The sequence below is a fragment of the Scylla paramamosain genome, chromosome 15 (assembly GCF_035594125.1).
Source record: "Scylla paramamosain isolate STU-SP2022 chromosome 15, ASM3559412v1, whole genome shotgun sequence".
Classification (NCBI taxonomy): Eukaryota; Metazoa; Arthropoda; class Malacostraca; order Decapoda; family Portunidae; genus Scylla; species Scylla paramamosain.
This window is the reverse complement of record NC_087165.1, coordinates 9,501,012-9,516,801: the sequence shown is the minus strand read 5'-3', so window position 1 is coordinate 9,516,801 and position 15,790 is coordinate 9,501,012. Positions and strand designations below refer to the sequence as shown.

General features: G+C 42.4%; 2 protein-coding genes across 16 annotated transcripts in view; one reads left to right on the top strand and one right to left on the bottom strand.

Annotated features, from left to right (window-relative positions):
• Positions 1 to 246: 246 nt before the first annotated feature.
• On the bottom strand, positions 247 to 7,103 carry LOC135107378 (trypsin alpha-3-like). Of its 5 annotated transcripts, none has more exons than XM_064017154.1 (7): positions 7,064 to 7,103; positions 6,579 to 6,697; positions 5,642 to 5,791; positions 5,073 to 5,153; positions 2,694 to 2,804; positions 2,194 to 2,346; positions 247 to 898 (listed from the first exon to the last, which is right to left on the bottom strand). In XM_064017154.1, the coding sequence occupies exons 1-7, from the start codon at positions 7,086 to 7,088 to the stop codon at positions 668 to 670; spliced, it is 870 nt and encodes a 289-aa protein (XP_063873224.1). In that variant the 5' UTR covers positions 7,089 to 7,103; the 3' UTR covers positions 247 to 667. The 5 variants fall into 5 exon arrangements, with proteins under 5 accessions (XP_063873224.1, XP_063873225.1, XP_063873227.1 ...); XM_064017155.1 differs by having other exon boundaries at positions 5,073 to 5,138; XM_064017157.1 differs by having other exon boundaries at positions 5,642 to 5,707.
• Positions 7,104 to 7,688: 585 nt separating this feature from the next.
• LOC135107376 (receptor-type tyrosine-protein phosphatase kappa-like) overlaps positions 7,689 to 15,790 on the top strand; it is a 79,021-nt gene continuing 70,919 nt past the window's right edge. For 3 of the 11 annotated variants that reach the window (XR_010271737.1, XR_010271738.1, XM_064017152.1), the window contains exons 1-3: positions 7,691 to 8,249; positions 8,946 to 9,069; positions 9,645 to 9,709. Coding sequence is in view for 5 of the 11 variants with exons in the window: in XM_064017152.1 (XP_063873222.1) it covers positions 8,129 to 8,249; positions 8,946 to 9,069; positions 9,645 to 9,709 (310 nt within the window). In the remaining 6 variants the exon portion in view is untranslated. Of the gene's footprint in view, positions 8,250 to 8,945; positions 9,070 to 9,644; positions 9,710 to 15,121 lie in introns of those variants that run through there. The other 8 variants (XR_010271736.1, XM_064017148.1, XM_064017146.1 and 5 more) reach the window with 7 other exon arrangements.

The following is a 15,790-nucleotide window of genomic DNA, read 5'->3' as shown; positions in this document are numbered from 1 at the left end:
TTAATGTCCAGTGTTTGAGAGTCGCTTTTCTGTCATACTTTACTGAGGTCAGATGTTTGAGGAAATGAAAAGAAAACAAAACAGTGTCCAGTTTATTCAAAATTTATCTGATAAGCAAGCAATTAAAAAAAAATATAATGGTCACAGAAAGAAAGGGTGTGGAAGAGTCAGGGATTGACACTAGACTGACAAGACAAGTTCGTAGGAGGAGAGAGGTTGGACGGATTAAGTTGTTAGTGGAAGAACATCGTTGAGAACATGAAAACATAAGAAAATAAGGAAAGATGCAAGAATCCTTTAGGCCTACACGTGGCTGGCCCTATATAAAACCTACGTACATTTTTCCACCAATTATTCATGTCCATAAATTTCTCTAATATTCTTTTAAAGCTTCCTATTGACTCGGCACTAACAACCAGATTACCGAGTCTATTTCATTCATCTACCACTCTATTCGCATGCCATTATAGGGTGGGAATATATCTAATATTCTTTTAAATTTCCCTGTTAACCCGGCACTAACAACCTGATTACTGAGTCTTTCCCATTCATCTATCACTGTTCATCGAAGGGAATACACTGCGCCTGGTTTTGTCTAATATCCTTTTAAAATTACCTACTGGCTCAGCGCTGGCATCATATTTACAGAGTCTATTACATTCATCCATCACTCTGCATCAGAAGGAACATGCTGGGCGGCGGGAGTCAGGTAGTGGGGCAGTGGTGGTGGTGAGGGGAGTGAAGTGTCTGACTGAGAATTTAATTGCGTGGTGATCCAGTCCCTCCAATGTGGCAGGGATGTGTACACGCCAGGGAACCCCAGGCGGCCGCACCCCACGCCCCACGATACCATGCCCGCCACCACGCCGCCGCACACCAAGGGGCCTCCCGAGTCACCCTGAGGAAGAAGTGAAAATAAATTGTTGGTTATAATGTATGGTTTGTTATTTGGTCTTCTTACGACTTGTCTAAGTTTAATTGAATTAATTTATCTTCTATATTACGTATTATGTAGTAAAGAAAGAATATCGATTTAAAATGTTTAGAAAAGAAAAAGGGGACGTAAAGAACTGATCGAAGCTTTCACTTTGATTTAACATACACCTAGTCTCCATTTTTGCACATCATTATCGCGCGCGCGTGATAAAACACACACACACACACACACACACACACACACACACACACACAGCCATGCATACCTTTCACCTCTCATACATTAGCGATTCTTCTCCATGCTCGCCCTTGGCACGGATAGCCACGCAATGTCTCTTCCAAGATTTCCTCTCACTGCCGCGTAATTGCCTTTCTTGTCTGAATCTTTCTTTTGTTGGTCACATTCCACGCCGCCGCACGTCACTGTTTCGATTAGCCAGGCCTTGAACACTCATAGGCTCTGATGCTTGTTCAGGACACTAGCAGGTACGCAATCCGACCTTGATTCAAATCCTGCATGCTATTGTTTTCAGCATCTTCCCCTTACTTATCATTGTCTCATATCCTCACACTCAGATTTTATATTTCCTTCGTATCTTCGTCTTACCTTCTCGTATTCAAATTGTTTATCTAATGAATTCCTTTAAATAAGAACATAAGAATATAAAAGAAACTACAAGAAAATCGTCAGGCTTACAGGTGGAAGTTCATTTATAAAACATTGCTATTTCCACCATCATTCTCATCGATATATTTCTTGAATCTTCTTTCCAAGCTCCCTAATGATTCACCATTAATGACCTGATTACTGAGTCTATTCCAGTCATCTACCAGTATATTCTTTCCTGTCTCTTCTTGAACCTAACCTTATTAAAGAGTGAATCTGTAATTTCTCGTCCTGTCCTGATTACTGACCCTGAGGATTTTGCTTATGTCACCCTTATTATATCCCCTACACCGCTTAAAGATTTCAACTTAGATATTGATTTTTGCTTTTAAGATCTGTCATGTAAAAGTAACACTCATGATCTTGCTGTCTCTATCGCATTCCTGGCAGTCCCTCCCAATCTTGTTATATTCCCAATACCACTTGAACACTTCAATCTAGATTTCGATTTGTACTTAAAAATAAATCATGTAACTGCAACATTCATGAGCTTTTTATCTCTATCTCGTTCCTGGCAGTCCCTCCCAACCGTATCCCAGTGTCCTCTGCTGCATCCTACATTGCCTCACCGTCCCGCAACCTTGAGTTACCTCGCACGTGTCGCGCATGCCGTCTCCACCCGCACAAAACACAGACGAGTCAATGACGGCAGTGGGTCTGTGGGGCGTGATCGCGTCCTTGCAGCGGCTCCTCTCCACCACTGTCAGATTGGCCATCAAGAGCACGGGAGACACTTGGCCAAACTGTGGAGTGGCAGGGTGAAATTCGAGAAGCGTATTACCTGCGTTGAAATGATGCAAGCAAGTGATTCTGTCAGTCAGTTGGTTAGGGTTGAGTGACTGATACTGTAATAGTGTCTTTCTGTGTGTGTGTGTGTGTGTGTGTGTGTGTGTGTGGAAAAGGGCATTCTTGTGTTCCCTCCTAGCTCCCTCTCTATCATTTCAACACAAAAGACTATATAATTTCATGAATAATCTTTGTTTCAACACCCACGACCCACTCATCTACCCATCCCCCTACCCACACAACCACATCCATCCACCCACTCAACACACACATCCACTCACTCCTCCCACCCACACACACACACCTCTGCAGTGGTCCCCCAGCCAGCAGCAGTACAGACGGTGCCTATTAGGGGTTCCTCATGTCCCAGGGTGGCTGTGTGCAACTGTCCCGACACCAGGAATGGCTCATGCACCTGGGGGAGAGGGAGGCACGTGAGGATGTACTTAAGTCACATAGCCAGCCGATGTTTTATGTATCTTTAAGTCTATGGAATGAGTGTCTCTAAAAGTTAAATTGTTTTGTTTATGTTCCACTGTTGTTGAACTTCATTTAAACGAGATTAAAGACCTCACGAAGGGTTTCATACTCCTTCCTGTATACGTGATTATCTCTTAAACATTTACTTTTTCATGTCTTTAGCATAATCTTCTGTACGTAGATTTGTTCCTGGAGAGTCGGATGATCGGTCTGCAAGCTTATTTCATGGAATGTCGGATGTTCAGTCCCCGTTGTTATTGTTGTTGTTGTTGTTGTTGTTGTTGTTGTTGTTGTTTAAAATTGCCCTCGTAGGGGGATGGGCCTTCTGTTTAATAACGACCCAGTATGTTTAGTACCGTGATGGTACCGTTATTGCGTAATCATATAATTAAACGATTGAACAGTTAGGACGCTTGTTTGCTAAGCACATTCAAGAGAAAGTTTCATGCTGATGCTTCGCTCTAGATTTGGTCAAAGGCTGCGGCGGGTAAGCGTATTCGAGCATTCCTTCAGAGTACTGTATCAACTTCATATTTTGCCGCCGAACTTCATTTCAAACCGGACTAAAAACTGATGAGCATCTATGAAATTACATATCCATAGAGTACAAAGTGAACATCATATAAGAATATAAGTAAACTGAGTGTACTTAAGGTATTGAATGTAGAGAATAATGCTAATATGGGTTCAAGGTTCAGTTCATTCGAAGCTTTCCGAGGTTAACATTGCCTTAGCTCAGGAACACCCGTGCGAGGGTCACCGTGACTGATGGGAGGGTAGCGTCACGCTATGTCTGAATTTAGCTAGTAACATTAAGTACTTTAGAACTGAAAATCACCACTTGAAAGAATATCAGTTATACCATTGGTCAGTAATTACCATGGTGATTCCCCTATCGCTAACAATCAACCATCGCCAATTTACGTCAGTCATCGCCTATCACTCTTCCCGAATGTTGCAACCGAGCTCTGAATTGTTTCGACTCACATCGTAAGAGGACGAGAGAGATGGAGAGCGATGAATATGTTCTGACGCTCATCTCTTCCGCAGCCTTGGCCTTTCAGGGAGACCCTTGTAATGTGTGCCAGATGAATGAAGCCCCACCCAGTGTTAGATCATGCAAGTTATTAGATTCATCATCATGATTTTTGTTTCAGCCACTGTTCATTGTCTGTTCTCTATCTGCGATCCACTAAAAATTTTGGTGAGAAGCTATTTAAGTATTGGTAAAATTTTTATTGCTATATTTTCTTCTCCAAACGCTGAGACAAGAAATCACTTGTAACTCAAGAATGGGTCAGTGGGAGACGCCGTAACAACGTGTGATGGCCTCAATCACCACCATTCCCACAGTGCTCTCCACTGCCACCACCTCCAACGCTGCCTTCAGTGAGACCCTCCAGACAATTGCTGTCACGATAATCGGCGCCACTGTCAAGGTAGGGATCGCTTTATCTCCTTCCCATCTTGTAGTGACTTGTCCGCAGAACAGCAACGAAAAAAAAAAAACAGAAGAACGAGTGTATCTATGTTATCTTTGTTGCTCATTTCTCATTTCTCATTTCTCGGTGTTAATCCAAAGGGAACTGCGGTTTTCTTGGACATGGAAACTGTTAGAAGTGTTGGCTGAAAGGGAGGTAAAGTTTCTTAAGCTTACTTTTTACTGCCTTTAGAAATCTGTATTGTGACAACTCCTTCATCTAAGTATTTACTGAAAAGATGTTGTTGCACGTAGATAGGCGATTAGCTAAAGTTTACGTCTTCTAAATATTTAGTAAAGTTCAGCCGACTTCCTAAACTTTGTGTCGTCCAAGAAATGAGTAACGTTCAACTGGTGTATTCTAAAACGACAGGAATCAGTACCAAGACTTTCCTCCTGTATACAAATACTTATTAAAAAAGAAAGACGTACATGTAAAGAAAACAAGTGAATAGATAAAGTTTGCGTTGTCGGAACACTGAGTAAAGTTCAATAGGTATGATCTGAAAGGATAGGAATCAATATTGAGACTACTTTTCCAATAAAGCACTTATTTAAAAAGACGATTATGTACAAGCATACGCAAAGGAGACAAACGCTTTCCTAAACTTTACATCGTCCACGAGCTAAGTAAAGTTGAACTGTAATATTCTAAAAAACACACACACAAAAAAAGAAAAAATAAGGGAAAAAGAAACAAAATATACTCAGGAATAAGATTACCTCCAGAATAGCGAGGTCTGCAGCCAGCTTGGGGTCGCCCTGATAGAGGTGGTGCGGCCGCGCCTCCTGCACCTCGCGAACCTCAACGGGAGAGACACACACAGGAAGTCAGGGAGGGAAAAACGTGCTATTAAAACGGCACCATTAAACAACAACAACAAAAAAAAGTCAATTCATCTAGTAAGGAATCTCAAGAAACACACACACACACACACACACACACACGTATTCACACAGGCTAGTTCTTTTTAATTACTTCTCTTTAACCCTTCTAGACATTTTCCCCCTATAATCATTTAGCACTTCTCTCTTATTATTGTACTAAAGGATTACATTTATTCCTGTAATCTAGAAAACACAAAATTATATTATTCTCTCTTCTTTCTGCACGTCCATGGTAACTTTATTTCTATGCTGTTCTTAATTATACCGAAAGATGACCACGGCAGAAAAAGTGTTAGAAAATGATAATAACTTGAATTCTCACATACACACACACACACACACACACACACACACACACACACACACACACACACACACACACACACACACACACACACACAGACCTGCTCCGATCCCTCATAAGTTGGGTAGTCATGTTCGCCCAGCACGGCCGTTATGTTCTGTGGCTGCTGCACGCCATCCAGACAGTGTGCTGCGGTCAGGACGCGGCGAGTGTCCAGCAGCGTCCCACCACACACGAACGTCGCATTGCGCTTGGGAGGAGGAGGAGGAGGAGGAAGAGAAAGAGGAAAGGGAGCACGGATACATGATAATTGTGTTAAAGAAATAGGTAGCTTTATTTCATGCAAGGACTGCCACGTGTAGGCCTGATGTCTTCTTGCATCTTCCCTTATTTTCTGATGTTCTTTTGAGAAAACCCGGGATTAGAAAAAAAAAGAGATCATACTTGACTCCGATTCCTTTGACATCAGGATCTACTGGTGCTCTTAACCTTGACCAGACTACATGTAAGTAAAAATTCGGCCACCTCCAAGGGTAGCGAGGCAATCATTGAATTAGAGAAAACTAAGAATGGGAAAGAGGTCACACTTCGCTCCAATTTCTAAGCTATCAGGATCTACTGGTACTGATAACCTTGACCACAGGCATCTAAGTAGAAGGTCTCTCCGCACCAGAGGGAACAAGGCTTAACAGGACATGTGAATGTGGGTCACGCCTCCCTATTAACTCTTTGGCTCATAATAGTGACTTGTTATTTGAGTAGCCTTAAATTATTTTATTAAGCAAAATGTAAAGCAAAAGAAATTAGGAAGTCTGAACTACGCTGTCGTTTTTTATGCTATTAGCAGTGCCTCTTAAATTGATACTTTTAGCTTGCCCATAACATTCCATAAGAACATATGATAAGGGCAGCTGCAAGAAGCCCTCAGGCCTACACGTACCAAGCCCTGCATTACTTTTAAACTTGAGACGCTCGAAGGATTAATATCAGGCATTCACGTAATAGAACTGGAAAAAAAAAAAAACTAAAGCAGTCACCTTGGTCACCCTGAGGAACACCAGGAAGGGAAACTGCAGCGTGGTGGCTTCTGTGCCGCCCAAGAGCCGCTTTCGCCGATTCCCTTGCATCGCATTTCCTCCCACTGCGCCCAACGCTCCTGACGAAGACACAACAAACAGCCTCTAAACACAGCGCCTTGTTACTCATTATTAGCAACCGTAATTTCACTTGAATAACATCACTAAGCGTGTCTCAAGGCGTTATGGTATTACGATAATACTTTTGCATAGACATATTTTTACGTGAGGACCTCTGACTCAGGCCAACAAAACTGGAGAAAAGGTTCACTGAGGGTGTCAGTCCCTTAAGAGTACAGTCCAAAAGCAAGACCAAAGTTACATTGTGAAGTGTCTTGAAACCTCCCTCTTGAAAGACATGTACAGTCTAGTTCCATGCAGAGAAGAGATATGCTTGATCAAATAGACACATGACTTCTCAGCCAGGCAACTGCTGCCACACGTACCCACGAGCAGAAGCGTTCGCCACATGATACTGAATGAGTGGAGGGTTAAAGCCTATATATATATATAATGAAAGCGGAAGGCAATGAAGGGCATGAGAGGAATTAAAAAAACAGTGATTCAGGGGTGAATATAGGCAATATAGGTGAAGGCAGGACCTTGACTGTCCACGTGTTGTCTCTTTGCTTTGAGTGAAAGCACTGCTGACACCTCATGAATGATTCAGGCAATGTTGCCAGATGGTACAAAGAACAGACAGACAGATAGACAGACAGAGACGAACGGACAGTCAAAGATGAACAGACAGACAAAACATTGCAATGAAGAGTCAACAGAAGACAAGACAAAAAAAAAGAAAAAAATAGACAATAAGAACACCAGTAATAAATATACAGATAACAGAGGTTATGTAATAATAATCGTACCTTTAGTTGAATTCGCCAAGCGCTGCCTGAATGGGAGACTCCACAGATGGAATAATGGGCGGCGGGAAAGTCACCTCCACGTGTAGAGCAGCTGATATTTCCTTTGGGTTAAACCCGCGTTGCTTCACTCCCAGACGATGGGGATTGCGGCGCCTCCCGTGTTAGCGTCAACGAGGTAAATGTGCTCGCTTTGGAGTCGAGAAAGAGAGGCAACAGCGGCAATACCTGCAGTACTCTCGTGGCGGCCACTGAGGAGGGAGGCGCGCCCTTTTGCGGTACATTGTTTTCTGGAATCTCCTGCCTTACTCGTGTTACTGAGATAGCCTTTGCATCAGTGTTCCCTATTTCTCTTATTCCCTTTTCTCTGTCTGTTTCTCTCTTCCTTCACCTCATGTTGGTCACTTATAAGGCGAGTAGTGAAAGTCGTACCGTGTCAGAAAATGAAAAACATATTGGACAGAAATCCAACATAATTTTGCCGTAAAAGTGCGAATTTACATCCGATACAGACATCCAGATATCCAACGGTGGTCTTGATCTTCATTCTGAAAGTATGAATTTATTTGCGCATCGGAGGCAATACGTATGCAAGCAATGACCAAGCAGGGAAATCGCCATCACTGAAGCCTTGACGTGCGGGCCATGGGTGTCGCAGCGAAGAGGCGGGGCGAGAAGCAGCAGTCCCGGCTCTGGTGGCCTCTGTTCCTCCATTACAATGACACCGTCCGTCTCGTGCCACCGGAACTCAAGGAAAGCAACCTCAGTGAGTGAAGTTTCCTCATAGTTTTTAGACGTGTGTTGAGGGAAATGCTACTTGGCTACTGCAGCACCTACGTAGATCTTTGGAGGGAAAACAGCGCCTACCTAGATATCTGCAGAAAAAAAAAACACTTACATAGATCTTTGGAGGGGAAAAAAAATATGTAGATCTTTGGAGGAAAAACAGTACCTACATTGACCTTTGGAGGGAAAACAGCACCTAGATTGATCTTTGGAGGAAAAAACAACACCTATGTAATTCTTTAGAGGGAAAACAGTACCTGCATAGATATTTGGAAGAAAAACAGTACCTACGCAGATCTTTGGAGGAAAACCAGCTCCTACATTGATCTCTGGAGGGAGAAGTAGAATTAAGAGCAGCTTAGCATCGCCTCAGTTTGCGTGCATTTGCTGTATAATGTCAGAATTTCATGGATCAAGAGAAAAATGTGACGATGATCATAACGGAAACCAGAAGTGCTGTTTGGTGATCACATGCCAAATAATTACACATGAGAGAAAATATATCCAGAGAAACACCCCCACAAAAAAACAAAAAACAAAAACCAAACAAACAAACTTATACACATGATTAAAGTTTAAATAACCAGCTATTAAGAACATCCATATAGTTATATCATTACTCATGTAGCTTTATATATTTACATTAATGTCTGTGTGTGTGTGTCTGTGTGTCCAGCGGTGGCTCAGGTGGCGGAGCAGGAGTACTTCTGCTGTGTTATCACCGAGGGGCCCTGGACGGCATTCTTCTGCGTCCTCTCCTCTGTACTCTTCCTCTCCCTCGCCGTGCTGAAGTATCTGAGGTAAGGCGGCCATTCTGTGGAAGTAGGTAGTGTGTTTTGTACAGGGACCGCCACGTGTAGGTTTGACGGCTTCTTAAATCTTCCTTTATGTTTTTATGTTTCTATTATGCTTTCAGTTCTGGATATTTTTAACGCGTTTTTTATTTATTTTTTCTATCTACCGTGATTATGTTCTCATATTGCTAATTGCTTACCAGAAAAGTCCTTATCAAGAAGCTTATTTATAACACATCTTTTATGTATTCATACTTAGATATGTTTCTTAATTCTGACAGTATTTTATTTTCTAACGTACCATATTATTTTTTTCCTTTGATTCTTTTTCACAAGATTCTGAAATTTCTAGCGAGTATAACGTTTGGAGGTGCTGTAGAATGAGAAGAAATGGCCTAAAGTGGTTAGTGGTCAAGGAAAAATATACCAAATAACAGCGCAATGGTTTGATGTGCAATGGACAAGCACTGTGCTCAATAGGAATAAAGTTTCAATCTCAGTTTCAATCAATCTATACACGCAGAGCCAGAATGTCAGCCCCTCAATAACCCTGATTACTGACACGCGCGCCTCACCCACAGGAAGGATGCCACCAACCCCAAGACCATCAGGAAGAACTGGAAGAGGATCTCAAAGGTCATGTATGGTGAGTGTTCCCCTTACAATGTTGTGTGACTCGCCTGCCTGTGTTCCTGCCTCCAAATGCTGTATGTAATTGATTTCTGAATGTATGTTCCCATTTTTCTTATTCATCTATTTATTATATATTTTTTTGTGTGTCAGGGAGATCGGCGAAGGGCAAAAACTGATTAAAAAGCCAGTAATTTTGGTTATTTCTTTCAACTGTGCTCTTTGCTGGCTGGTATCTCAGTGGACCTTTCTTTTTTCTAAGTCCTTTTTTTTTGCTGTCCTCCAGAGCCCCTCTTACATAGAAAAGGAAAACATGAGTAGCAAAGTAAAAGAGAAAAGTCAATTTATTTGTCTGTGGTGTCTTGATGCTCATCCTTTGAAGCAGCTCAAGTCATAGCCAGGAGGAAATACACTAAGAGAGAGAATTCCAGAGTTTACCAGTAAGAAAAAAAAAAAAAAAGGAAAGAAAGAGTGCAGATACTAATTAGCTTTTTCACTAGTAAGGTGGACAGAATAGGCATGAGAGTATAAGTAGGTATTTTGCTTTTTTCAAGTTTGCATTCCCCATTTGCAGATTATGTGAGTTTTTAATGGTGTTTTCATGACTACAGCGAGAGTTTAATTGTCCCTTATATCTAACAGGCTTAAGAGGAAGTTATGTGAGGTTTTCAGTGGTGTTTTCATGATTATAGTGAACATTTAATTATCTCCTACACTTAGCAGGCTGTAGGGGAAGTTATGTAAGATAATCAATGCTGTTTTCATGATTATAGTGAAAATTTAATTGTTTCTTATATTTAACAAGCTTTAGGGGAACTTATCAATGGTGTTTTCATGATTCCATTTGATGCATAAGGTGAAAAATTACAAACACGAGGGATATTGATTTGTGAAAGGACTGAGTATGTGGGAAAAGAAAAATAATCTAAAGAGTAAATGAGCGAATACAGGGAAAAAGAATTACATCACTCCACCACACTGTAAGGATTTTCTCTCTCTCTCTCTCTCTCTCTCTCTCTCTCTCTCTCTCTCTCTCTCTCTCTCTCTCTCTCTCTCTCTCTCTCATTTCCTGAATAAAAATCTCTGGAAACGATATGAAAACTCTGATGTAAGGGAGGCTGGATATTTTATTCCTCCTGCTACACGTGTTTCATCTTTTCATACCCTCCTGTTCTCTACTTCCCTTCCTTCCCTTTGGTTCTCTCCCTGTTCGTCTTTCTATTTCTTTCTATTTCGTCTTTGTTATAGTTTTGTGCCTCTTGTTCTGTGGTTTTCGTTGCACTCTACTCTTTGTCTGTTTTCTTTTCACATTCTCGTTTCTCAAGTTATTTTTTTTTGTTTCTCTGATTTTCTTTAATGTCATGCAGTGTTGAAGCATATCTGTTTCAAATTCCTGCCTGTTTTTCTCTCCTTTTCTTTTCCTTCCCATTCCTCTTTCCATTTATTCTCCTCTTCATATTCCTCTTCTTCCTCCTCCTCCTCTTCATCCTCCTCCTCCTCTTCATCTTTCTCCTCGTCCTCCTCTTCATTATGACTTTTCGTCTTTTTCCTTTTCATTTTCCTGTTCCATTTTTTCAATTTCTCTTATTTATGATTTTTGTATCCTCTCTCTCTCTCTCTCTCTCTCTCTCTCTCTCTCTCTCTCTCTCTCTCTCTCTCTCTCTCTCTCTCTCTCTCTCTGTCTGTCTTTATATTCATCTTTAACTATCTGTCCTATTACAGTCACATATATTTTTGTATCTTTTTTGCGTCTCTCCCTCCTCCTCCTCCTCCTCTCTTCCTTGCATCTCCCACTTTCCTCTCTCTTTTGCGCCTCTCCTTTCCTTCGGTTGGGGTACGTAGGCTTGAGTCAGGGGGGAAGGGGCAGCGTTCTAAGAGAGACCACTGACTCACGACTTTATCAGTGATATAATGCCGCCTCATAATATTCCTGTATCACAACGTCTTCACTACCACCACCAACGCCGCCGCCACGACTACCACCACTATCACTACCAGTGCCGCCACCATCACCACTAACCAGCTCATAGTCACTTAAGGGCAATACATTAACCTGGTCATTATCATCACCACCATCACCATTAGTTCAGCAGTCATGCAGGTCAGTGTTCTCACCACCACCATCGCCACCACCACATATCCTCCTTTCTCGTATCTCTTCCCCCTTTTCTTTCCATCTCTCCTCCCTCCACTCGTCTCGCCCTCTTTTCATCCCCCACCATTGCTCCCGCTCTTCCTCCCCTCCTCACCTCCTCGCCTCCCTCCCGCCAGTGTCTGCCTCGCCGGCCAGCCTCAGTCGCGTGGTTCTCCTGGTCGTGTCAACCTCCCTCCCCACGCTGGTCTCTCGCCCTCGCCTTCGCCGCGGGCACATAACACAATAAGGCACAGCGCCGGGACGATAAGCTTCCTGAACTCTGTGACTTGAGGTAGTGACAGAGTAGGCTGCACTTGTTCGCGTGGCCTCAGAAAGTCGGTGCCTTGCTGAGTGGCTGTCGCTTCGTGGTGTCTCGCCGGGAAGCGCCTCAAGGCCACTTCAGGGAGAATTCGTATTAGGAAAAATGAAAAGGCAAGAGAGAAAAAGATCTTCCAGTAAATTAGGAAGATATGAATGTCAAGGCCATTTCGGGGACAGTTCGTTTAGGAAAAGTAGAAAAGACAAGAGAGGAGAAGAGATTCCAGTAAATCAATTAGGAAAATTCGGATGTTTTATGTGATGAAAGTCCTCTTCGATCTCGTTGCGTCCTCTCGGCCTCGTTACGAAATATCTCTCTCTTTTATTTTATTGTTTGCGTATCTCTTTATCGTTTTCTGGGGAGAGGTCGAGTGGAGAGAGTTTGAATAGGGACAAAGTGTATGGCTCTTCTGAAACTTTTCCATTTATCCATTTTTTCGTTTTATTGATTAGAAAGCCACGAAGAGGGAGAAATCAACAGACACTGAAAATTTTTATATAAGAATACATGGGATTACAAAACCAACCATTTACTGCATATGAATGAGTCTGCCTACCCACCTTTTACTTCACGCTTATTAATCTGTCTTATTACATCCCTTTCATACTTAGAATCCCACCCACCTGTTTGTCTGGCTACCTGTTGATTATTCTCTTAATTTTTACCTTTCCTATATTAATTACCTTTGTATCTCATCTTATTACCTATTGATATACATTCTTACTATTTACTACCTTTACCCTCACTCTGCTATTCATTCTTGTGTCACGTTCTCACTCTTACCATTCCTGTATTAATCACTTTTATGTCACAAGCTACATTTCCACATGTTTAATGAATCTAGTGTCTCTCCCTAGTGTTCCCTCGCTCACCCTTCCATTGCCACACCAGCCTCCGCCGCCCGACGCTAGTGTCAGCTCAGTGGAGGAGACGTAGCACGGGGCGACGCGTCACGTGTCACTCTGGTCAGCTCAGTCACTGTGTCGAGGCAATAAACACTTGTTGGCTCTCTGTCCGCGCACTTGTTCCCTGTCTCGGTACTGGGTGATGCTAAATTTATTCCTGTGTCTTTTCTTCGTATTATTTATTTTTTCCCTCTTCACCAGCAGCAGGAAGGCACGGGGTGTGAGCCGAGGGGTTGTGGCCTCGCTGTCCCGGTGTGTAGCGTGTGAGTGGCCTCAGTCCTGCCCAAAGATCGGTTACTAGGAGCTATGAACTCTTTCTGTAGGGGGAAGGCTGGCTGTGTGGCGAGACGGTTTGACGACACACACACACACACACACACACACACACACTAGAAGTAGCGAATGTAACAGATAATGATGACGGTGATGACGATGATGACAATGATGGTGATAATAATAATGATGATGATAATAATAATAATAATAATAATAATAATAATAATAATAATAATAATAATAATAATAATAGCAATAATGATGATAAAGATAATGATATCACAACAAAACAATCGGAAATTAAAAATAATAACCATTATCAGTATTAGCACTATTATCATTATCATTCCAACTGTCTGATAATGATTGGTCATATCATCATGATGTGATGATGATGACCATCATTGGTCGTGTACGAATCTGAAAGAAGAATCATTGATAATTCTTTTAAATTTGATAGATTAAGAAAGCAAAGAAAAAAAAAAACTTAAAACGTAGGCAAGATTGAATTAAACTATAAATACTCGCACAACTCAAACTTAGATGGAAATATTGTAATGGACAAAAGTTTGCAGCGTTTGTGTTGCTGGCGAGGCGAGACTGGAGGCTGACTGACTGACTGATTGCCATGAGAGGCGCCATGGAGGAGGAGGAGGAGGAGGAAGAGGAGGAGGAGGAGGAGGAGTAACAGCACGGGCGGCGCGGCGCACGACTTGTTCTTCCTCCCTTATCTGTGACCTCTTTTCATCTTTTTCTTTCATGACGTCGCGAGTGTGATAGTCTCGCAAACTGTGTTCGCGGCCGACGCTCAACTGACGGCTCGCTTAGTTGATTAAAACTTTCTTGTCCCCTCTCCCTTCACTTCTTTCCCCCACCCTAACCCCCACCACCCTCTCTCTCTCTCTCTCTCTCTCTCTCTCTCTCTCTCTCTCTCTCTCTCTGAGTGGGTGAGCGAGCTAGTGTGTGTGTATGTGTGTGTGTGTGTGTGTCCGCGCTGGAGCTGAGGGACACTACACTGTCTCCTCATTTGTCAAGCAACTTTATAACAAAAAAGTGAAAAAAAAAACTGAGTGATATATATATTTAAATTAAATGTAATAAGAATACTTAAGATGGATGTGTCTCGTGTTAGCCTTGCAATGAAGGAAGTCAGGTTGAGTTTTACCACCGATTAGCTACGAGTCAAGGTCAAAACATTTTACTGTGAGTTGGTCCTCTTAGTGTTACGGGTGAGCGAGTGTCCATTAACTTGATTTGTGGCCAGTGTCTTGTCATGAGTGTCCGCCGCCCTGGGCTCCTCAAGTCCTAAGTGTGATTGGTTCGTCAGGAGCGTAAAGAGAGGCCAAGAAGTTATGTTGATATAAATCTAAGGAATGGAAATGTGCAAGTTTATTATTGTTATTGTTATTATTATCATTAATTATTGTTATTATTATTATTATTATTATCATTATTATTATTATTATTATTATTATTATTATTATTATTATTATTATTATTATTATTATTATTATCATTATTGTTGTTATTATTATCATTATTATTATTATTACTACTACTACTACCACTGTTACTACTACTACTACTACTACTACTACTACTACTACTACTACTACTACTACTACTACTACTACTACTACTACTACTACTACTACTAGTACTACTACTACTACTGCTACTAGTACTACTATGACTTAAATTGAGGTACAGTGTTCGTAACATTCTTGCAACCAAACTGAAGCAAATTTGTAACAAGCGCTACATTTTACCAGGCATGACAAGACGGAGTGGAAACAGCTTTGAAATTTCATATAGAGCAAAAGTGGCAGAGGCTGGAAGGGAAAAGCAACGAGGTTACGATAAACGTGAGATTGGCTGCCAGAAGACGCAGCCACATCTAATACCTGTAGGAAGGCAATCTCTTTCATCTCTTCCTCCGCATCACCGATAAACTCTTTTAGGATTTGAATATTTTCGCTTTGGACTGGCTGAGGAGGCCAATGGGAGCAGCGAGTCGTGCAGAGTGAGGCTGGAAAGGTCACCGGCACTGGCAGGGATCAAACGTGAGTGGAGGTAGTGTTAATGCGAGCCATGAGCGTCACCTAGGAGGAGGTGGATGCCGCGCGTTGATCCTTCCGCCTGCCCTCGGCACCAGCTGAGGCTCTCCGTGGCCCCGGTAGCCGCATACAAAGTCGCCTCTTCCCTCTACCACCCCTCCTCCGCCGCCTCGCCTACACCGCCGTTCACAGCTTTATCAGAATCGTCTAACTTGATTTTGGCAAGAGTGAACGTCGACTGTGAAAACACCACTCCAATATCGAGAGTCCTGAGGAGCGGTGGTGTTGGCGGCAGTGGCGGCGCTGGGACAAGGCCAGAAATCGGAGATCACTCTGGACACACTAGCCGCGGGCGGCAGCTCGGGTGGTGGCGTGCCAGGCTGCTGGTGTGTGTTCTGTACCTCGC